The following is a 20,802-nucleotide window of genomic DNA, read 5'->3' as shown; positions in this document are numbered from 1 at the left end:
GAAATGCTAGTCCGGTGGGAAGATTGGAGTGCAAAACTACTTTGTAAGTCCGCCGTACTTTCGGGTCAAAAAAGTATGCCGGAGGCTACACACGGGGGATTGTCTGGCGGACTTCAGTTTGCTGGACTTTTCCACCCGATTGTTTGATCGTGTGTACGCGGCATTAGCGTTGCAGCTGGGGAAGGGCATGCAAGTGAAACACCTAGATGTGAAAACTGCTTTTCTATATGGAGACATTAAGGAAGATCTCTACATGGAGCAACCACCAGGGTTTGAGCAAGGAGACAACCTTGTGGGTAAATTTCAGAAGAGCATCTACAGTCTTAAGCAATCTGCAAGGATGTGGAATGAGAAAGTGAACAAAGTATTTACCAGAGAGGGATTCTCAAGAAGTAAAGCAGACCCCTGTCTCTACTCCAGGAATCAAGAAGACAGATGGATATACATCCTTATCTATGTTGATTACATTCTAACCTATTTTGAACAAGAAGGGGATTATAATCAGTTCACATTCACAAGCTGAAAGAAAAAATTGAAATCAAAGAACTAGAGAACATTAGCTCCTATCTGGGAATCCAAATAGAGAGAGAAGAAGATGGAAGTTATCTTCTCAACCAAACTCAGAAAATCTTGGAACAATTCCATATGCAAGAGGCAAAAGAACCAAGCTATCAAACGAGCAATGAAGCAGAAAGCTTGCTACCCAACAATGACATGTATCGCAGCGCAATCGGTAAGCTGCTATATGTTGCCACTGTGACAAGACCACACATAGCTGCAGCAGTGGGCATACTATTCAGGAAAGTCGCTGTCAGTGTGACTGGAATGCAGTGAATAGAGTGATCCAGTACCTCAAAGGAACAATTCAGATGAACTTACGGCTACCAGCAACATCAAATCCAACACTGGTCGGATATGTGGATGCTGATTGAGCCGGGGACTGCACAGACCACAAATCCACAAGTGGATTCATCTTCCAATATGGGGAAGGAATCATAAGTTGGTCTAGTCGAAAACAAGTAAATGTCACTCTGGCGTCAACTGAAGCAGAGTACATTGCGGCAGCACACGCATGTCAAGAAGTAATATGGATTCATCAACTTTTTGTGGACATTGAGAAAGATATGTCCAAATTAATTCTCATTTTTAAAGATAACCAGGGTTGTATAAAATGTACGCAATCAGAAAGGGTCAATCCTAGGACCAAACACATTGACGTCAAGTATCACCTACTGAGGGACAATCAAGAGCAAGGTGTTAGTGACATTCAATACTGCCCGTCAGAGGAGAGGACTGCTGATGCACTCGCCAATCCTATATTGAAAAGGGGTGTTGGAAAAGAAGAACAGCATGTAATGTAAAGTCACTTATATAAACTGACAATATATATATTAATATATATATATATACATTATACCTTTATACCCAGCAGGTGGCACTGCAGTATGATAGCATGTATTCTATGGTACAAAGTAATAATAGGATGTATTGTCTTTATCTCAGTGCATGTATTTATATTGTCCTGTTTCCTGTAAGCCCTTGTACACACGGTCGGAGATTCCGACAACCAAATCCGAGTAATTCCGATGGATTAATTCCGAAGAGGTCCGGAAGTGATGTTGCATACACACGGTCGGACTAAGTTGTCGGAAAATCCGATTGCACATAACGTGATGCTGTTATTTCGATACGACAGGACTACGTTCAGGCTAGTAGCCAATAGCTTTGGTCTAGGAATTTGATCTGAGCATGCGTGGCACTTTGTCCGTCGGAGTAGGCTACACATGATCGGAGTATGTGCGATAGGAGAATTTTGTGGGAAAATTTTACCGGCAAGTTGGAAAACTTGGTCCGTCGGATATTCAGACGGAAACAGTCCGATGCAGACCACACACAGTCGGAATATCCGACAAAACGGTCGGAATCTCCGACCGTGTGTTCAAGGGCTCAGACATGCTTTGCTAATCCTCCATGAAAGTAAAATATTCTCTGCATACAAGCTTCCAAGCGCATCATTCAATAACCCGCTAATAGTACTGGTGCACAATGAAAACTTGTAACTTATGCCGCGTACACACGATTGGACTATCCGACTATGCTGGACTTTCCGAACGAGCGGACCTGCCCACACACGACAAGACTTATTAAAGGGGGCTCCCAGATTCAGATAAGCCTCCCACCCGCAGACCCCGACAACCAACGGCCAGGGTTGTTGGGAAGAGGCCCTAGTCCCCATCAACATGGGGACAAGGTGCTTTGGGATGGGGGGGCCACAGGGCCCCCCCTTCCCCAAAGCACCACCCCATGTTGAGGGCACGCGGCCTGGTAAGGCTCAGGAGGGGGGCCGCTTGTTCGCCCCCACCCCCTTTCCTGACCGGCCAGGCTGCGTGCTCAGATAATGGTCTGCTATGGGCTTTGGGGGGACCCCCACGTGTTTTTTTCGGCATAGGGCTTCCCCTTTGAGTCCATACCAAGTGACGGGGCTAGCGAGGTGTCAATCTCGCCAATGGAGGTGACGACATTGACTTCTTTCGCTAGTCCCATCTACCTGGAGCCCTGTTCAAAATTAACAGACTTTTCTCTGTGTGTGGGCAAGTCTGTTCATTTCAAAAGTCCGGCGGACTAGCACACAGATAGGCAGATTGTCCTGGGAACAATTTTGAGTCAAAACTTCTTTCTTATGCCGCGTACACACGTAGCCGTCTATCCGGCGGACTTAGTCTGGCGGACTTCCCGCCAGACTGTCCATCGGACTTTCCGAACGGGCTACTTGCCCACATACGGCACTTTTTCAGCGGACTAATACGGCGTACTAAGTCTGCCGTACTATCCGCCCTACTTTTGAAATGAACGGACTCGCCCACGCACGCAAAGGAAAGTCCGCTCATTTCGAGCTGGTAGGCGGGGCCCGCGAAGGAGACGTCGCTGGCCCTGCCGCCTGGTATGGACTTAAAGGCGAACCCCAACGCCGAAAAAAATCGGCGTGGGGGTCCCCCCAGGTCCACATCAGACCCTTGTACGAGCACGCTACCCGGCCGGCCAGGAAAGGGGGGGACGAGCGAGCGGCCCCCCTCCTGAGCCGTACCAGGCCGCGTGCCCTCAACATGGGGGGTGCCTTGGGGAAGGGGGGCCATGCGGCCCCCCCACCCCAAAGCACCTTGTCCCCATGTTGATGAGGACAAGGGCCTCTTCCCGACAACCCTGGCCGTTGGTTGTCGGGGTCTGCGGGCGGGGGGCTTATCGGAATCCGGGAGCCCCCTTTAATAAGGGGGCCCCGGATACCGGCCCCCCACCCTATGTGAATGAGTATGGGGTACAATGTACCCCTACCCATTCACCTGTAAAATAAAGTACACAAAAAAACACAACACACAAGATAAAATAGTTTATTGCACATCTCCGGGGTCTTCCGTCTTCGGCGGTCTTCTCCGCTATCTTCTTGTAGCTCTTTTACTAGCGGATGAGCCCGGCTTTCTTCCTCGCCGCCGCCCTTCTTCCGACTTCGGGGGTCTTGTCTCCCCTCTTCGGTTCTTCTGCCGGGCCACCGCGCCTTCTTCTAGCTCTTTTACAAGCGGTGGCCCGGTCTTCTGTCGCCGCCGGTGCCGCCGCCTTCTGGCCTTCTGTTCTTCTGTTCTCTCCTCATACAAGCATATGGGTATGTAAAAGCAGCATGAAGTACATCAACTGCAAGTCAAATGCACCTGCATGGAATTCTGAATGGTCTTAGAAGCTAAAACTGATAACATTATCAGGCTGCATTTACCTATTCCATTTCATCAACCTTTTACTCTTTCTGTATATTTTGACATTTTAGGAATTTATTTATGCAGACATATTAACCACTTGCCTACTGGGCACTTAAACCCCCCTCCTGCCCAGACCAGTTTTCAGCTTTCGGTGCTCTCACACTTTGAATGACAATTACTCAGTCGTGTAACACTGTACAAAAATTCATTTTTTGTCCTTTTTTTCATACAAATAGAGCTTTTATTTGGTGGTATTGGATCACCTCTGGGTTTTTTATTTTTTGTGCTATAAATGAAAAAAGACTGAAAATTTTGAAAAAAATGTCTTTGTTTCTGTGATAAAATTTTGCTAATTATTTTTTTTTTCATGAATTTTGGCCACAATTTATACTGCTACATAACTTTGGTACAAATAACCCAAATTAGTGAATATTATTTGGTCTTTGTGAAAGTTAGAGAGTCTACAAGCTGTGGTGCAAATCATAAAAAATTGATCACACCTGATGTACTGGTGGCCTATCTCATTTCTTGCAACCCGAACAAGCCAGGGAAGTACCAAATACCCCCCAAATGACCCCTTTTTGGAAAGTAGACATTCCAAGGTATTTAGTAAGAGGCATGGTGAGCTTTTTGGTGTTGTCATTTTTTCCCATAATTCTTTGCAAAATAAAGATTTTTTTTTTTTTTTTATTTATTTTATTATTTATTTATTTTTTTTCCCCACAAAATTGTCATTGTAATAGGTTATTTCTCTCATTATTTCAATCTCATGAAATGTGTATACCACAAATAATGTCCCAAAATACATTCTGCTACTCCTCCTGAGTACTACGATACCACACGTGTGGGACTTTTTCACAGCCTGGACACTTAGAGAGGCCCAACATGCAAGGAACACCGTCACGTGTTCTAGGACCATAAATTACACATCTAACTTGTTGACTACCTATTACACTTTTGAAGGCCCTGGAGCACCAGGACAATGACACGTGACACTGACGTGGCACTGATGGCAGATGGCACTGATACGTGGCACTGATGTGACACTGATGACAGATGGCACTAATACGTGCCACTGATGGCAGATGGCACTAATATGTGGCACTGATGACAGATGGCACTAATATGTGGCACTGATGACAGATGGCACTAATACGTGGCACTGATGACAGATGGCACTAATACGTGGCACTGATGGCAGATGGCACTAATACGTGGCACTGATGACACTTGACACTGATAACAGATGGCACTGATACGTGGCACTGATGGCACGCAACACTGATGTGACACTGATGACAGATGGCACTAATACGTGGCACTGATGACAGGTGGCACTAATACATGGCACTGATGACAGATGGCAGATGGCACTAATACGTGGCACTAATGATACTTGACACTGATGACAAATGGCACTGATACGTGGCACTGATGACACGGACATAGCCAACACAGAACTTCCCCGATGCGTGCCCGCGGCGACGCGCAGAGGGGAAGTAAACAGGAGGACGTCCACCTGGCAGATAGCGTCCACACTGTAGCTGTCTTTTGGCTATAGCGCGGGCACAAAGTGGTTAAAGAGGTTTTTCATCTTGTAAACAAAAAAGTCAGCAACTACAAATACTGTACTGTAGCTGCTGACTTTTAAAAAAACACAGGATTCAGCAATGTCGATCTTTGGAGTCAGGCACCAGCAACCTAACTGTTGGTAGCTGACTGTGACTCCTTGCGGCTTCGCAGCCAGCTGCGCATTATGCATGCACGATCCATGCTGTACCCCCTGATTGGTCTTGGAACTGTGACATGCCCCTATGATCGCTGCAGCTATCTGACTAGAAGTTGGAGTGGGTACTTGTCAAAATCAGGTACCCGCTCCCCCCTTAAAAGTTTAAGGTCTGTCAGTGTGAGTACCTGATGACAGCCACAAACTGGTCTATATTGTTTGTCTCCAATTCAAATTATCTGTCTGGAGTTTCACCATATAAACGCAAACATGTAATTAGTACCTTAGCTACGCAATACATGCATCACCCAAACTATACATTTCTGTAGATAATGAAAAGTCTCTTGTGCTATCATGTCTTTCAGGATCCTGATGTCATCAATACTGATCTCCCTGTAGAAAGCTGTCCAGCTCTGGAAGTCGAAGGCAGTACAATAATGCGGCCAACCAGCTGTAATGGAATGACACCTCTTTTGGGCAACCCTGCTCTCCCAGTTATGCTGGACACACAGACCATGGAGCATAAGCTAGGTGATTTCCCTGAGGAGTTACGGGTTGAAAATCTGGTGAACTGGAACCTCCGAGCTCCCAGTCTACAATGTGTTGAGGAACCTTCAGACAGTTCATGGGCCCAATCAACCCCAAACTCCACATCAGAGACAAAACCCCAAATGCCCCACAAACTAAAGAACAAATCCAAAAATCTCTGGAACCCAACATATGGGTCTTGGGTAATGGAAAGCACCTGCTGACCTGCTTAAGCATCCTAGTTTCCAGCTAGGATATGAATACTCAGGTTTATACCTTGGAACTATGGGACCTGTCTCTACCCCAAGCCAAATGTTTCAGCATTTCCAAAGAAAACTCACTTCACCCTCTGATCACCTTCACTTGTTTCAAGTTGGATTGCAGGCAAAAAAAACTTGGTATCCCCAACACTGTGAAATATATTTCTAAGTGAAACGTTAGAGACTTCGGCTTATGGCAGCATACTGGCATTGACCTCACTTCCTAGCAAAGTAATATATTTTTTTATATCTCCTGAGTTTGCTTTATGAATGGCAATAAGGTCTGAAAATATAGAATGTCTGCTTTAGTTATACACGCCTCCGTTTATAATTACAATTTTCACTGCAATCTGATATTCTTTCAAATAAGCCATAGAACTCTATACTAAAAACAGGTTGTTCTGTTTAAATATCTGGTTAATGTTAAGCGTTGTAACTGAGAACACAAAGGGACAAAATATACTAATATTCCACTGGAATTTTCTGTGGTTAATGCAACTACCATGCCTATAAAGCTATGATGAGAACTCAGTATTGGCAACTATTGGATTTTGGTCAAAGTGTCTCATAATATAAAGCCAATGTCCAGTATGTTCCATTGGAATAGGTGAAGCTGGGTGAATCTACCGTTCATGGTAACATGCATCTAAAGCCTGCAGGTATTGGTGACATACTGTATGTGATGACACTTCTATTGTTCTCTGCACAGCTGTCATCTACACAGAAGTTGAAGAACTGTTTATCCTTATAGGAAGCATGGAATCTCTGGAGCAAATGCAAGTTCTGAATAAGGGCTTCATTTAAGCAGCATTACTGCTGTCAATTTACTGCCAACTGTGGAGTCAACATTATATTTTTTATAACAAAGACACTTCCATTATCTCCCTTCTGCTTGTAGACCCAACCCATCACTGCCAAACTAGCTGGAAGGGACTATACTTCATAGTGGAGCAGTAATGTACTTTTAAGGTTGGGTGAACTTGATGAATTGGACATTCACTTAAGTTTTAAGCTATGATCTCTCTGCATAGATGTCAATATTTTTATTGTTACTTTTGTTGATAAGTAGCAGTTAAAGAGGACCTGTTAACTGTAATTTTGAAGGTAGCCATTTTGAGCTCCAGACATGCATTGACTTTATCAGTTTTTAAAGCCTGATTGAACAATCAGTTTAACCAATTCAGCTCTGGAAGGCTTTACCCTTTTCATAACCAGGCCCTGTGCTACTTTAAAGAGGAAGTAAACTCTGCTGTATTTTTTTTGCTTTTTTCTTACCTGCAAAGTAAAGGCATAATATGCTAGTATGCATCGCATACTAGCACATAATGTGACACTTACCTGCAAATGATGCCCTAGTTGTCCCTGCTGGAGGTCGCATCCATCTTCGCCCGTCTTCCTTCCGGGTACGTGTTCTCTGGCTCTGTGACTAGCCAGAGCCACGTGACGTCACTCCCATGCACGGGAGCTGCTGGTTATGGCACAGGGCTCTGAAGAAACGGCACTGGTGGCCGTTCCTTCAGAGCACATGCGCCGATGACACTTTTACTGGAGATCTAGTTGTTTTTATTCCCTACTTAGCAGGGAATGAAAAAGCAACGAGATCCCCTGTCACTGAACACAGCTCTGTGTTTACATTTACATTGCTGTGTTTTAAGAAGATCAGAGCCGATCACCTTGTGCCGGCAGAAAATCATTGGACGAGACCCAGTGATTGGCATGTGCTGTGACGTATCACAGCACAGCCAGGCCAGTGGGCACGTGTGCACCCCCTACCCAAAAAAGCAGAATCACGTGTATATACACATCAATAAATTCCATCAGTATAAGTCAATTAAACCTACAGTGTGCGGTCAGCAAGCGGTTAAATAAGCTATTCCAGGTGTATTAAAACAAAGTATTCAATGTTTTACAGTACATTTTCTTTCTGAAGCTGCTACGACCTGATTAGATAAGCTTGTCCTGTGCCAGCAGCTGCGGAGTGGCAATGTTGCTCTCCATAGGGAAGCAGTGGTCTCATTGCAGAGATCTGGCATGATCCCTGCTGAGTTAGACCTATAGCTAGTGATGGACGAACTTCCGACGGGACGTTTCGCGAACGCGAAACGCGAACGGACACAAACGTTCGCGAAAACGACCGTTCGCCGCGGGCTCCATTGACTTCAATGGGAGGCGAATTTCGCAAACCTTTAGGTCGAATTTGCGGCCACGGGGTAATTATTAGGGGGTAGCACGTAGTCCCACCACCTGGACAATAGCATAATACATGTATGAGGTGAATTTGGGATCGATAACTACAAGCATTTTTTTTTTATTTGGGAAATTGTTCTGACAATTCAGGACTATGGAGCTAATGAAGGCAATGGAGGAGAGGGAAGGTCAGGGACCAGGGTAGGCAAACAAGAGGGTGCAGGAGATACAGAGCACTGACAGCAGCACCGTAATACAGAGCACTGACATCAGCACCGTGACATACAGCGCTGACAGCAGCTCCGTGACATACAGCGCTGACAGCAGCTCCGTGACATACAGCGCTGACAGCAGCTCCGTGACATACAGCGCTGACAGCAGCTCCGTGACATACAGCGCTGACAGCAGCTCCGTGACATACAGCGCTGACAGCAGCACCGTGACATACAGCGCTGACAGCAGCTCCGTGACATACAGCGCTGACAGCAGCTCCGTGACATACAGCGCTGACAGCAGCTCCGTGACATACAGCACTGACAGCAGCTCCGTGACATACAGCGCTGACAGCAGCTCCGTGACATACAGCGCTGACAGCAGCACCGTGACATACAGCGCTGACAGCAGCTCCGTGACATACAGCGCTGACAGCAGCTCCGTGACATACAGCGCTGACAGCAGCTCCGTGACATACAGCGCTGACAGCAGCTCCGTGACATACAGCGCTGACAGCAGCTCCGTGACATACAGCGCTGACAGCAGCTCCGTGACATACAGCGCTGACAGCAGCTCCGTGACATACAGCGCTGACAGCAGCTCCGTGACATACAGCGCTGACAGCAGCTCCGTGACATACAGCGCTGACAGCAGCTCCGTGACATACAGCGCTGACAGCAGCACCGTAAGCAGCCCCAGGAGGAAGTCAGCACAGCACAGGGATGGTGTGATCCCCTCATAATAAGAACCCCCAGGAGGAAGTCAGCACAGCACAGGGATGGTGGGAGCCCCTCATAATAAGAACACCCAGGAGGAAGTCAGCACAGCACAGGGATGGTGGGAACCCCTCATAATAAGCAGCCCCAGTAGAAATATGACACCGCTCAACCTCTTCAAAGAGGAGGGTAGGGGCATATAGTACGGTGTGCTTTTTTGGGTCAGGGAAGTGAGCCAAATGAATTAAGAAGGTCTGTGTGCTTGATTCCAAAAATTGTTTATAGACATATACATGGTCTACTGATCACATGTGTTGAATTCCTCCGAGATCCATGCCTCATTCATTTTTAGAAATGTGAGGTAGTTAACACTGTGGTGAGCTAGGCGAGTACGCTTATCGGTCACAATCCCCCCTGCTGCGCTGAACGTCCTTTCGGACAGGACACTGGATGAGGGGCAAGCCAACAGTTCGATTGCAAATTGGGCAAGCTCTGGCCAGAGGTCAAGCCTGCCCACCCAGTAGTCTAGGGGTTCATCACTCCTCAGAGCGTCCACATCGGCCGTTAACCCAATGTAGTCGGACACCTGACGGTCTAGGCGTTCCCTGATGCTGGATCCGGATGACACCTGTCGATGGGTCGGCTGAAAGAATGACCTCATATCCGACGGCGGTAACATTTCCGCCATTTTGTGTTTGTACCGGGGGTCTAAGTACGTTGCCACCCAGTACTGGTCCTTGACCCTCATGCTTTTTATACGGGGGTCCCTATTAAAACACTGGAGCATGAAGGCCCCCATTTGCACTAAAGTGGAAGCGGTGTGGTGGCCTGGCTCCTGCTCATCATCCAGGATAATGTCGTCCTCTTCATTCTCCTCTCCCCATCCTCGCACAACAGGGATCCCAGAAAGGTTTAAAGCATGCTCTTCTTGCTCCTGCTCATCCGCCCCGGCACCATCCTCCTCTGACTCCTCATCAGACTCCTGTTGTTGACTTGTCTCAGATAGAGTAGCCCCCCCTGGGAATTCATCCAGCATTGCGACTTCCTCATCTTCCCGCTCCTGCTCCTCCACAGCCTGATCAATGACACGACGCAATGCACGCTCCAGAAAGAAGGCATAAGGTACCATGTCACTGATGGCGCCATGGCTGCGACTGACCAGTTTGGTGATCTCCTCAAATGGCCGCAGAAGTCTGCATGTGTCGCGCATGAGCAGCCACTGGCGCGGTGAAAAAAAACCCAGCTCCCCAGAACCGTTTCTTTCGCAGAGTTCATACAGGTAGACGTTAACTGCACGTTTCTGCTGGAGCAGCCTATCAAGCATATAGAAGGTTGAGTTCCATCGCGTCGGGCAATCGCAAATAAGACGTCTGACCGGCAGATGGTGTCGCCGCTGAATGTCAGCAAGGCGAGCCATGGCCGTGTAAGATCTTCTGAAATGGGCCGAGATTTTCCTTGCCTGCCGCAAGATGTCCTGGACCCCAGGGTATTTGACAAGGAATCGCTGCACGACCAAGTTTAAGACGTGTGCCATGCACGGCACGTGCGTGATTTTGCCCTGTTTCAATGCGCTAAGCAGATTGGCACCGTTGTCACACACCACTTTACCAACTGTCAAATTGAGCGGTGTTAGCCACTCATCTGCCTGTGAACGCAAAGCTGAAAGGAGTGCCGGGCCAGTGTGGCTCTTTGCTTCCAGGCACAACAGACGCAGCACGGCATGGCAACGTCTCACCTGGCATGTGGAATAGGTTCTGGGGAGCTTGGGCGGTGCAGTGGAAGAGACGCTAGCAGCGGAAAAGGAGGAGGCAGCTGAGGAGGAGAGGGAGGAGGATGGAGTAGGAGGAGGAGAAGAAGAGTCAGGCCTGCATGCAATCCGTGGCGGTAAAACCAAATCTACACGGGTGCCACGGGTTACATGCTTGACGGCCGTCAGAAGGTTCACCCAGTGGGCAGTAAAACTGATATACCTTCCCTGCCCGTGTTTGCTAGACCACGTGTCTGTGGTCAGATGTATCTTGGCACCGACACTGTGTGCCAGAGATACATTCACTTGCCGCTGAACATGGCCATATAGCTCTGGGATGCCCTTCTCTGAGAAATACTTCCTTCCTGGGACCTTCCATTGTGGTGTTCCAATGGCCACAAATTTGCGAAAGGCCTCCGAGTCCACCAGTTTATATGGCAGTAGTTGGCGGGCTATGAGTTCTGACAAGCCAGCCGCCAACCGTTGGGCAAGAGGGTTATCCGGCGTCATCATTTTTTTACGCTCAAACATTAGGCCCACGGAAGCCTGCCTTTTTGCAGAAAAATGTGAGCTTGGCGTGATGGAAGGTGGAGTGGAGGACAATTGTGAGGAGAGAGGAGAAGGAGAAGTAGAAGACGAGGCTGGACGGTGAGAGCCTGCAGTGTGGCTTTGTGTGTTCCGTTGCTCCCACTGGGCTCGGTGATGGCTGCTCATGTGCCTTCTTAAGGCGGTCGTCCCTAGGTGAGTATTGGGCTTACCGCGACTAACGCGTTGACTGCAAAGATTGCAGATGGCAACGCTATTGTCAGCAGCGGACACGTTAAAAAAAGCCCACACTGCGGAGCCATGTGCCGGTGTCCTGGGAGCGCCAGATGTGACCGTACATGGTCGATGACTCGCTCCTGATACATTTGCAGTCTGCTTTGTCCCTGCTGTGCAATGTAAGTCATTGCTGCTTCTCCTCCCTATCTGCTGGTCCATATCTCCCTCTGAACTCCCCTCCTCTTCCTCTCTTGTGGGCACCCACGTGACATCACTAGACACGTCATCATCAACGTCACCTTCCCCACCGCTATAAGTAGAGTAGGCAGCAACACCGGGGACCAACCTCCTCCTTGGGCTGATCTGGGTACTGGCGTCAGACTGCTGAGTAGCGCTTGTTGCTACCTCCTCTTCCTGATCCAATACCAAGAGTGGCTGCGCATCAGAAATGTCCTCTTGATATGGATCGGAAAATAATTCCAGTGACTCAAGCGGAAGGTATGTGGTGGTGGTGGTGGTGGTCGTGTTGTTGGTGGTAGTGTCTTTGGGGGTGCACATAGCAGAGAGTGAAGAAGAGGGTGCAGATCGAGAGGATGAGGAGGGTGCAGAAGAGTAAGGCTGAGCGAGCCACTCAACCAAGTCTGGTGCATCCTTTAAAGTAATTGAACGCACCTTCTGCAACTTCCCACTTTGGCTCAAGCCTGTTGCTCCTGCCCTACCCCTACCACCCCTGCGGAAGGGCCTGCCTCTTCCTCTGCATGTCATTTTTTAAATGACCCTGTGACAAAACTCTTAGTCCCTATACCGCTGAAGGACTGCTGCAGTATAGGTGAGCGGTCAGCAGTGGTGCACGTCAACCCTATCTATTGTGGACCGATAGCGGTCCTTACAGAACAGCAGACTGTACCGCACTCAAGCCTATGTACCGTAGCACCCTATACCAAGTTACCAGTCCTTATAAGAACTTTTGTGGACCAAGCAGGTTGTGTATTAGTGTTTAGCAGACTGTACGTCAGTCCCTATACCGCTGAAGGACTGCTGCAGTATAGGGCAGCGGTCAGCAGTGGTGCACGTCAACCCTATCTATTGTGGACCGATAGCGGTCCTTACAGAACAGCAGACTGTACCGCACTCAAGCCTATGTACCGTAGCACCCTATACCAAGTTACCAGTCCTTATAAGAACTTTTGTGGACCAAGCAGGTTGTGTATTAGTGTTTAGCAGACTGTACGTCAGTCCCTATACCGCTGAAGGACTGCTGCAGTATAGGGCAGCGGTCAGCAGTGGTGCACGTCAACCCTATCTATTGTGGACCGATAGCGGTCCTTACAGAACAGCAGACTGTACCGCACTCAAGCCTATGTACCGTAGCACCCTATACCAAGTTACCAGTCCTTATAAGAACTTTTGTGGAACAAGCAGGTTGTGTGTTAGTGATTAGCAGACTGTACGTCAGTCCCTATACCGCTGAAGGACTGCTGCAGTATAGGTGAGCGGTCAGCAGTGGTGCACGTCAACCCTATCTATTGTGGACCGATAGCGGTCCTTACAGAACAGCAGACTGTACCGCACTCAAGCCTATGTACCGTAGCACCCTATACCAAGTTACCAGTCCTTATAAGAACTTTTGTGGACCAAGCAGGTTGTGTATTAGTGTTTAGCAGACTGTACGTCAGTCCCTATACCGCTGAAGGACTGCTGCAGTATAGGGCAGCGGTCAGCAGTGGTGCACGTCAACCCTATCTATTGTGGACCGATAGCGGTCCTTACAGAACAGCAGACTGTACCGCACTCAAGCCTATGTACCGTAGCACCCTATACCAAGTTACCAGTCCTTATAAGAACTTTTGTGGACCAAGCAGGTTGTGTATTAGTGTTTAGCAGACTGTACGTCAGTCCCTATACCGCTGAAGGACTGCTGCAGTATAGGGCAGCGGTCAGCAGTGGTGCACGTCAACCCTATCTATTGTGGACCGATAGCGGTCCTTACAGAACAGCAGACTGTACCGCACTCAAGCCTATGTACCGTAGCACCCTATACCAAGTTACCAGTCCTTATAAGAACTTTTGTGGACCAAGCAGGTTGTGTATTAGTGTTTAGCAGACTGTACGTCAGTCCCTATACCGCTGAAGGACTGCTGCAGTATAGGGCAGCGGTCAGCAGTGGTGCACGTCAACCCTATCTATTGTGGACCGATAGCGGTCCTTACAGAACAGCAGACTGTACCGCACTCAAGCCTATGTACCGTAGCACCCTATACCAAGTTACCAGTCCTTATAAGAACTTTTGTGGAACAAGCAGGTTGTGTGTTAGTGATTAGCAGACTGTACGTCAGTCCCTATACCAATGAAGGACTGCTGCAGTATAGGGCAGCGGTCAGCAGTAGTGCACGGCAACCCTATGTATTGTGGACCGATAGCGGTCCTTACAGAACAGCAGACTGTAACGCACTCAGGCCTATGTACCGTAGCACCCTATACCAAGTTACCAGTCCTTATAAGAACTTTTGTGGACCAAGCAGGTTGTGTGTTAGTGATTAGCAGACTGTACGTCAGTCCCTATACCAATGAAGGACTGCTGCAGTATAGGGCAGCGGTCAGCAGTAGTGCACGGCAACCCTATGTATTGTGGACCGATAGCGGTCCTTACAGAACAGCAGACTGTACTGCACTCAGGCCTATGTACCGTAGCACCCTATACCAAGTTACCAGTCCTTATAAAAACTTTTGTGGACCAAGCAGGTTGTGTGTTAGTGTTTAGCAGACTGTGCGTCAGTCCCTATACCGCTGAAGGACTGCTGCAGTATAGGGCAGCGGTCAGCAGTAGTGCACGGCAACCCTATGTATTGTGGACCGATAGCGGTCCTTACAGAACAGCAGACTGTAACGCACTCAGGCCTATGTACCGTAGCACCCTATACCAAGTTACCAGTCCTTATAAGAACTTTTGTGGACCAAGCAGGTTGTGTGTTAGTGATTAGCAGACTGTACGTCAGTCCCTATACCAATGAAGGACTGCTGCAGTATAGGGCAGCGGTCAGCAGTAGTGCACGGCAACCCTATGTATTGTGGACCGATAGCGGTCCTTACAGAACAGCAGACTGTACTGCACTCAGGCCTATGTACCGTAGCACCCTATACCAAGTTACCAGTCCTTATAAGAACTTTTGTGGACCAAGCAGGTTGTGTGTTAGTGATTAGCAGACTGTACGTCAGTCCCTATACCAATGAAGGACTGCTGCAGTATAGGGCAGCGGTCAGCAGTAGTGCACGGCAACCCTATGTATTGTGGACCGATAGCGGTCCTTACAGAACAGCAGACTGTACTGCACTCAGGCCTATGTACCGTAGCACCCTATACCAAGTTACCAGTCCTTATAAGAACTTTTGTGGACCAAGCAGGTTGTGTATTAGTGTTTAGCAGACTGTGCGTCAGTCCCTATACCGCTGAAGGACTGCTGCAGTATAGGGCAGCGGTCAGCAGTAGTGCACGGCAACCCTATGTATTGTGGACCGATAGCGGTCCTTACAGAACAGCAGACTGTACCGCACCCAAGCCTATGTACCGTAGCACCCTAGACAGACCAAGTTACCAGTCCTGATAAAGAGCTTTGTGGAACAAGTGAGTTGTGAATGATTAGCAGACTGCAGCAGAAGGGCAGCAGTCAAGTATAATATTCTTTCTATATTTGGAAGAAAGAATATTATACGTGTACAAGCCTATTACCGTACCACTGATACCAGTCCTGAAAAGAACCTTTGTGGAACTAATAGTAACAGCAAGTCTTTAAAATTATCCTCACTGCCTGACACACTGCTTCCTGCCTGTCCCTATACAAATTGGCAAAAAAGAGTAGGCTGGAACGATTAGCTGGAACAGCTCTTTTGTGGACCTGATAGTAACAGCTAATGATGATGATGATGATGATGATGAAGAAAGACTAATCTGGCTGAGCTGTCCCTAAAATAGCAGCATACAGCGCTCTGTCCCTTTATCTAAACTGACAAAAGAAACTCAGGCTGCTGACCTAACACCTATACCAGTCCTGAAAAGAACTTTTGTGTACCAAATAGCTAGCGTTTTCTCTGTCCCTACTCCACACAGGATCCTTTCCCTACAGTGACAGAAGAAAGAATGTAAAATGGCCACCGGATCGGGTGTATTTATAGGTTAGGGGGAATGTCCAAGTGTCCATGAGCTGTCATGTCTCAATTGGTTGTCCTGTAACACATGATAAACGTGTCACGAAAGGTTAAAGTTCTTGTATACATTAAACACGTAAGTCCGCCGGGGCGAACGACGGAAAAAGGCGTTCGAACCCGCGGACGGCGAAAGTCGGAAATTCGCCGCGAAACGACCGCCGGGCGAACCGTTCGGCCATCACTACCTATAGCTTTAAAAGCATCAAAGCATGTACTTCCAGCTAATTGGAGCTGTCTGGGTTTGACTCAGCAGTGGTTGAGTTGGACCTCTTCCCTACTCTACAAAATGTTGACTGGAGACAGACTTTACTATTCAGGCTGTGGTGGCTTATTTAGAAAGGAAAACACACTGTAAGACTTTGCACACCTTTTGTTTTGATATACCTGGAATGTATTTATCTAACTTAAACTGAGTTTAGTTGGGTTTTAAAACCAAGTGCAGACCTATAAAATTTATGATTACTAAAATGTTAAAGCCAATGGCATGTCTTTGGCAAATTCTTAGCCAAATTTCCATTGCTTTAAGTCCAGAAATAGACACATAAAATCAATACTTTTTTGTGGATAAGGCATGTGATGTATTTACAGACACCTACAATGATTAACAGATAAAAGGGATATTATATACTACATTAATATTAAACACATAAAAAAAAAAGCAATAATTACTTTTATGATTAATTAAGTTAATTTATTAATTTGATTTACAATTATATTTGAAAATGAAATTGTAAAGTAAACCCATTGCATTTTAAAAGAGACTATAACAACAACAATAATATTACCAAAAAGGGTTCAACATTTTAGATTTTTTTGACTTATGATAGAAAAGGGGGTTAAAACCTTTGTCACATTATTTTTTGCTGCATGTGTGCCGCTAGGGCGATTGCCCTTTGATATTTGTCCTGAACACATAACAGGAAATAAAAGTAAACCTCTGCAAAGTGAATAAAATTCCCAAAGGTGTCATAGGTATCCCAGCAGAAGAATTCACTTTTTGCTCTAGCATTTTTTACTCTAAAATGTTGGATTTCCCATCACTTTTTGTCTAAGTGACAGTGGTCACCAGGACAAACAAAGGGGCAAATTCCTCCAACAAGAACACAGGCAGCAAAAAACAAAACAAACGATGGGGAGTCTAACCTTTCCCACTCGATCCAAAGCAAAAAGGGGCACAGCTGTGGGAAAAAAAGGAGATTGGGGAATTAGGATCTGGAAGACGATGATTCCTTCACAAGTGTTACATCTAGGAGTTATCCTGGAATCTCTGTATAATCATGAAAGGAGGTCTATACATTTCCTTGAAAAAGTACTCATACCCCTTGAAATTTTACACATTTTGTCATGTTACAAAAATGTAAATGTATTTTATTGGGATTTTATGTGATACACCAACACAAAGTGGCACATAATTGTGAAGTGGAAAGTAAATGATAAATGATTTTTAGAATTATTTACAAATACATATGTGAAAGCGCGGTGTGCATTTGTATTCAGCACCTTTACTCTGATACCCCTAACTAAAATCTAGTGGAACCAATTGCCTTCAGAAGTCACCTAAGTAGTAAATAGAGTCCACATTTGTGTAATTTAATCTCAGTATAAATACAGTTGTTCTGTGAATCCCTCTGAGGTTTGTTAGAGACCCATAGTGAACAAACAGCATCTTAAAGGCCAAGGAACACACCAGGCAGGTCAGGGATAAAGTTGTGGAGAAGTCTAAAACAGGGTTAGGTTATAAGAGAAAATCCCAAGCTTTAAATATCTAATGGAGCCCTGTTCAATTCATCATCCGAAAATGGAAAGAGTATGGTGTGACAGGAGGGCACATGGAACCCAGAATCCCTTGGAAAGGTTGGGAAACCCATGTTTCAGCTCCCCCATACAACTCTTATGTCTAAGTCACCCTGTGCCATCCTGGTACAGGGTGAGTGAGAAAATATATTTTGGATTACTTAAAATGTAAGTAAGTAATATTTATCCACAGTATCTCCCAGGATATATGTAAAGACTATTCTTAGGTTGTTAATTCTGAATACACAATCCTTGAAAGAGCTGATTACATTGACCTCCGGAGACGGACTGTCTGGTCACCTAGGCTGCCTTAAGTGCTGGGTTAATTAACATGTTAATTGTGTAATTGTCTTTTAAGTTGTTGCTATAGGGGAGGGGGAAGTATCCATGAGCAGCCCTACCTCATTATCTACCCCCTTGTGTAAAATGTGTATAAAAGGCTGTATTCTGTCCAATAAAAAATTCAAGATTCTACAAGCTATTTTCGGCTAGACTTGTATTCATTGCAGCTATGAGAATATATCTCTCTGATAGTCAGATTGAAGGAAGCGGGATATACTGACGGAAGCACTCAGAGTGTGGGATCGGATCCATCACATATGGCACAACTGCAAACCTACCAAGACATGGCCATCAACCTAAACTGACCAGCCGGGCAAGGAGAGCATTAATCAGAGAAGCAACCAAGAGGCCCATGGTAAGTCTGGAGGAGCTGCAGAGATCCACAGATCAGGCAGGAGAATCTGTCCACTGGACAACTATTAGTTGTGTACTCCACAAATCTGGCCTTTATGGAAGTGACAAGAAGAAAGCCATTGTTAAAAAGAAAATATAAGAAGCCCCGTTTGCAGTGTGCGAGAAGCAATGTGGGGAACACAACAAACATGCAGAAGAAGATGCTCTGGTCAGATGAGACCAAATATGAACTTTTTTGCCTAAAAGCCAAACTCTATGTGTGGCAGAAAACTAACACTGCACATCATCCTGAACACACTATCCCCACTGTGAAACATGGTGGTGGCAGCATCATGTTGTGGGGATGCCTTTCTTCAGCAGGGACAGGAAATCTAGTCAGAGTTGATAGGAGGATGAATGGAGCCTTATACAGGGCAATCTTAGAAGAAAACCTGTTATAATCTGCAAAAGACTTGAGAATCTGCAAAGCATGTTCATGTGTCCAGACCTAAATACAATTGAGAATCTGTGGCAAGACTTGAAAACTGCTGTTTACAGAAGCTCCCAATCCAATCTGACAGAGTTTGAGCTATTTTGCAAAGAATAGGCAAAAATGTCACTCTCTAGATGTATAAAGCTGGTAGAGACATCCCCAAAAAAGACTTGCAGCTGTAATTGCAGTGAAAGGTGGGGGGGGGGGGGGGCTAAATACAAATGCACGCCACACTTTTCACATATTTAATTTTAAAAAATTATGAAAACTATTTATCATTTTCCTTCCACTTCAGAATTATGTGCAAATTTGTGCTGGTCTATCACATAAAATCGCAATAAATTACATTTATGTTTTTGCATGTAACATGACAAAATGTGGAAAATTTCAAATGGTATGAATACTTTTTCAAGGCACTGTATGTACCTTTTGCAGCAACCAATCAAACTGGAGGTACATCACTGGAATATAGAAATTGTAGTAAACTCTTGAAATGGCTCAAAATGGCTTCCAGCAGTGTGGGAAGCCAACAGGTCCTCTCAAATGGGTAGGACAATGAAAATAAATAGAATGCAGCCTTGCATTGGTTGCTGTTTATTAATAGATGGAACTATTGTGGTTATATAAATAAAGACATTTCCTTTATACACAAATTGCTATCTTTTTTTTTTTGTCCAGCTTTGTCTTGATAAAGATCATTGGTTGAAATGATATTTTACATCTTATTATTCAGTTGGCTTTAATTGAGCATGTGCTTTGCCCATGCAAGTAATGAAAAATTCAAATATGGAATATGACTTGATATGGCAAAAACCTGGGCATAAAATCTTTATCCAATGTTGTATTTCCATAATTGAATACACTACATTTAGAAAGCCTTCTAATGAGACAGCAGTAAAGAAAAACTATTTTGTATAATTCCCAAGCAGGAAGCACAGCATGCATGTTGCAGAAGGCTGGTTCATGTCTTTGTCTCCTCCAGACTGGATTATTGTAACGCACTTCTCATTGGGATTCCAAGGAAAGAGTCTCCAGAGGTTTCAGTATATCCAAAACTCTGCAACTAGGATCCTGACGAAAGTGCGGAAACATGAGCATATTACCCCGATTCTTCAATCACTTCATTGGCTCCCGGTCTCTGCTAGGATTGAGTATAAGGTTTCTCTCCTTATACACCAATGCATATATGGACATGCCCCACCTTATCTTAAGGAACTTCTTAGATTACAAAATTTATCTCGTTCCCTCCGCTCAACTCAATTAAATTCTTCAAATTCCAAAAACTAGATTAAAGACAATGGGAGATGGGGCTTTTTGTGCTGCTGCCCCACGTTTGTGGAATGCCCTGCCTGATAGTTTGAGGGCCCCTCAATCTACTGATTGGTTTAAAAAAGGACTAAAGACTTTTCTTTTTAGCAATTTTATTTTTGTTTATGTTAGATGTATGTTTTTGTTATATTTTTTTTTGTAACCATGTCGCACTTTGAGATCCTTTGATGGAAAGTGCGTTATAAATAAAATGTATTATTATTATTAGCAGAGTCAGACTCAGTATTCATACAAATATCTGTGCGCGGAAATGTAATTCCTATAGTCTATTGAAGAATAGGGATTTTTTTTGTAATCTTAAATTCCAACTCCAGGAAATCTGAAAATCCTCCCTTGCAGTAGGGCTGTATCGGCATTGCAAGGGTTAACTGCTTGTTTGCTCTAGAGGGGTGTAAAAGTGCTTTTACTTAAAGCGTTTGTTAC

General features: G+C 45.7%; 1 protein-coding gene and 1 long non-coding RNA gene across 2 annotated transcripts in view; one reads left to right on the top strand and one right to left on the bottom strand.

The window, feature by feature from the left end:
- Window positions 1–8,311, top strand: part of LTK (leukocyte receptor tyrosine kinase) — a 346,777-nt gene extending 338,466 nt beyond the window's left edge. Inside the window, exon 29 of the mRNA XM_077464517.1 lies at window positions 5,838–8,311. Within this exon, the coding sequence (XP_077320643.1) occupies window positions 5,838–6,224 (387 nt within the window). The 3' untranslated portion in view covers window positions 6,225–8,311. The remainder of the gene's footprint in view (window positions 1–5,837) is intronic.
- Window positions 1–20,802, bottom strand: part of LOC143943030 (uncharacterized) — a 200,283-nt gene that overhangs the window by 124,590 nt on the left and 54,891 nt on the right. The window lies entirely within an intron of this gene.

Source organism: Lithobates pipiens, unplaced genomic scaffold (assembly GCF_037356315.1).
Source record: "Lithobates pipiens isolate NorthernLeopardFrog02 unplaced genomic scaffold, aLitPip1_a1.2 Scaffold_30, whole genome shotgun sequence".
Classification (NCBI taxonomy): domain Eukaryota; kingdom Metazoa; phylum Chordata; class Amphibia; order Anura; family Ranidae; genus Lithobates; species Lithobates pipiens.
This window is presented reverse-complemented; position numbering and strand designations above follow the sequence as displayed.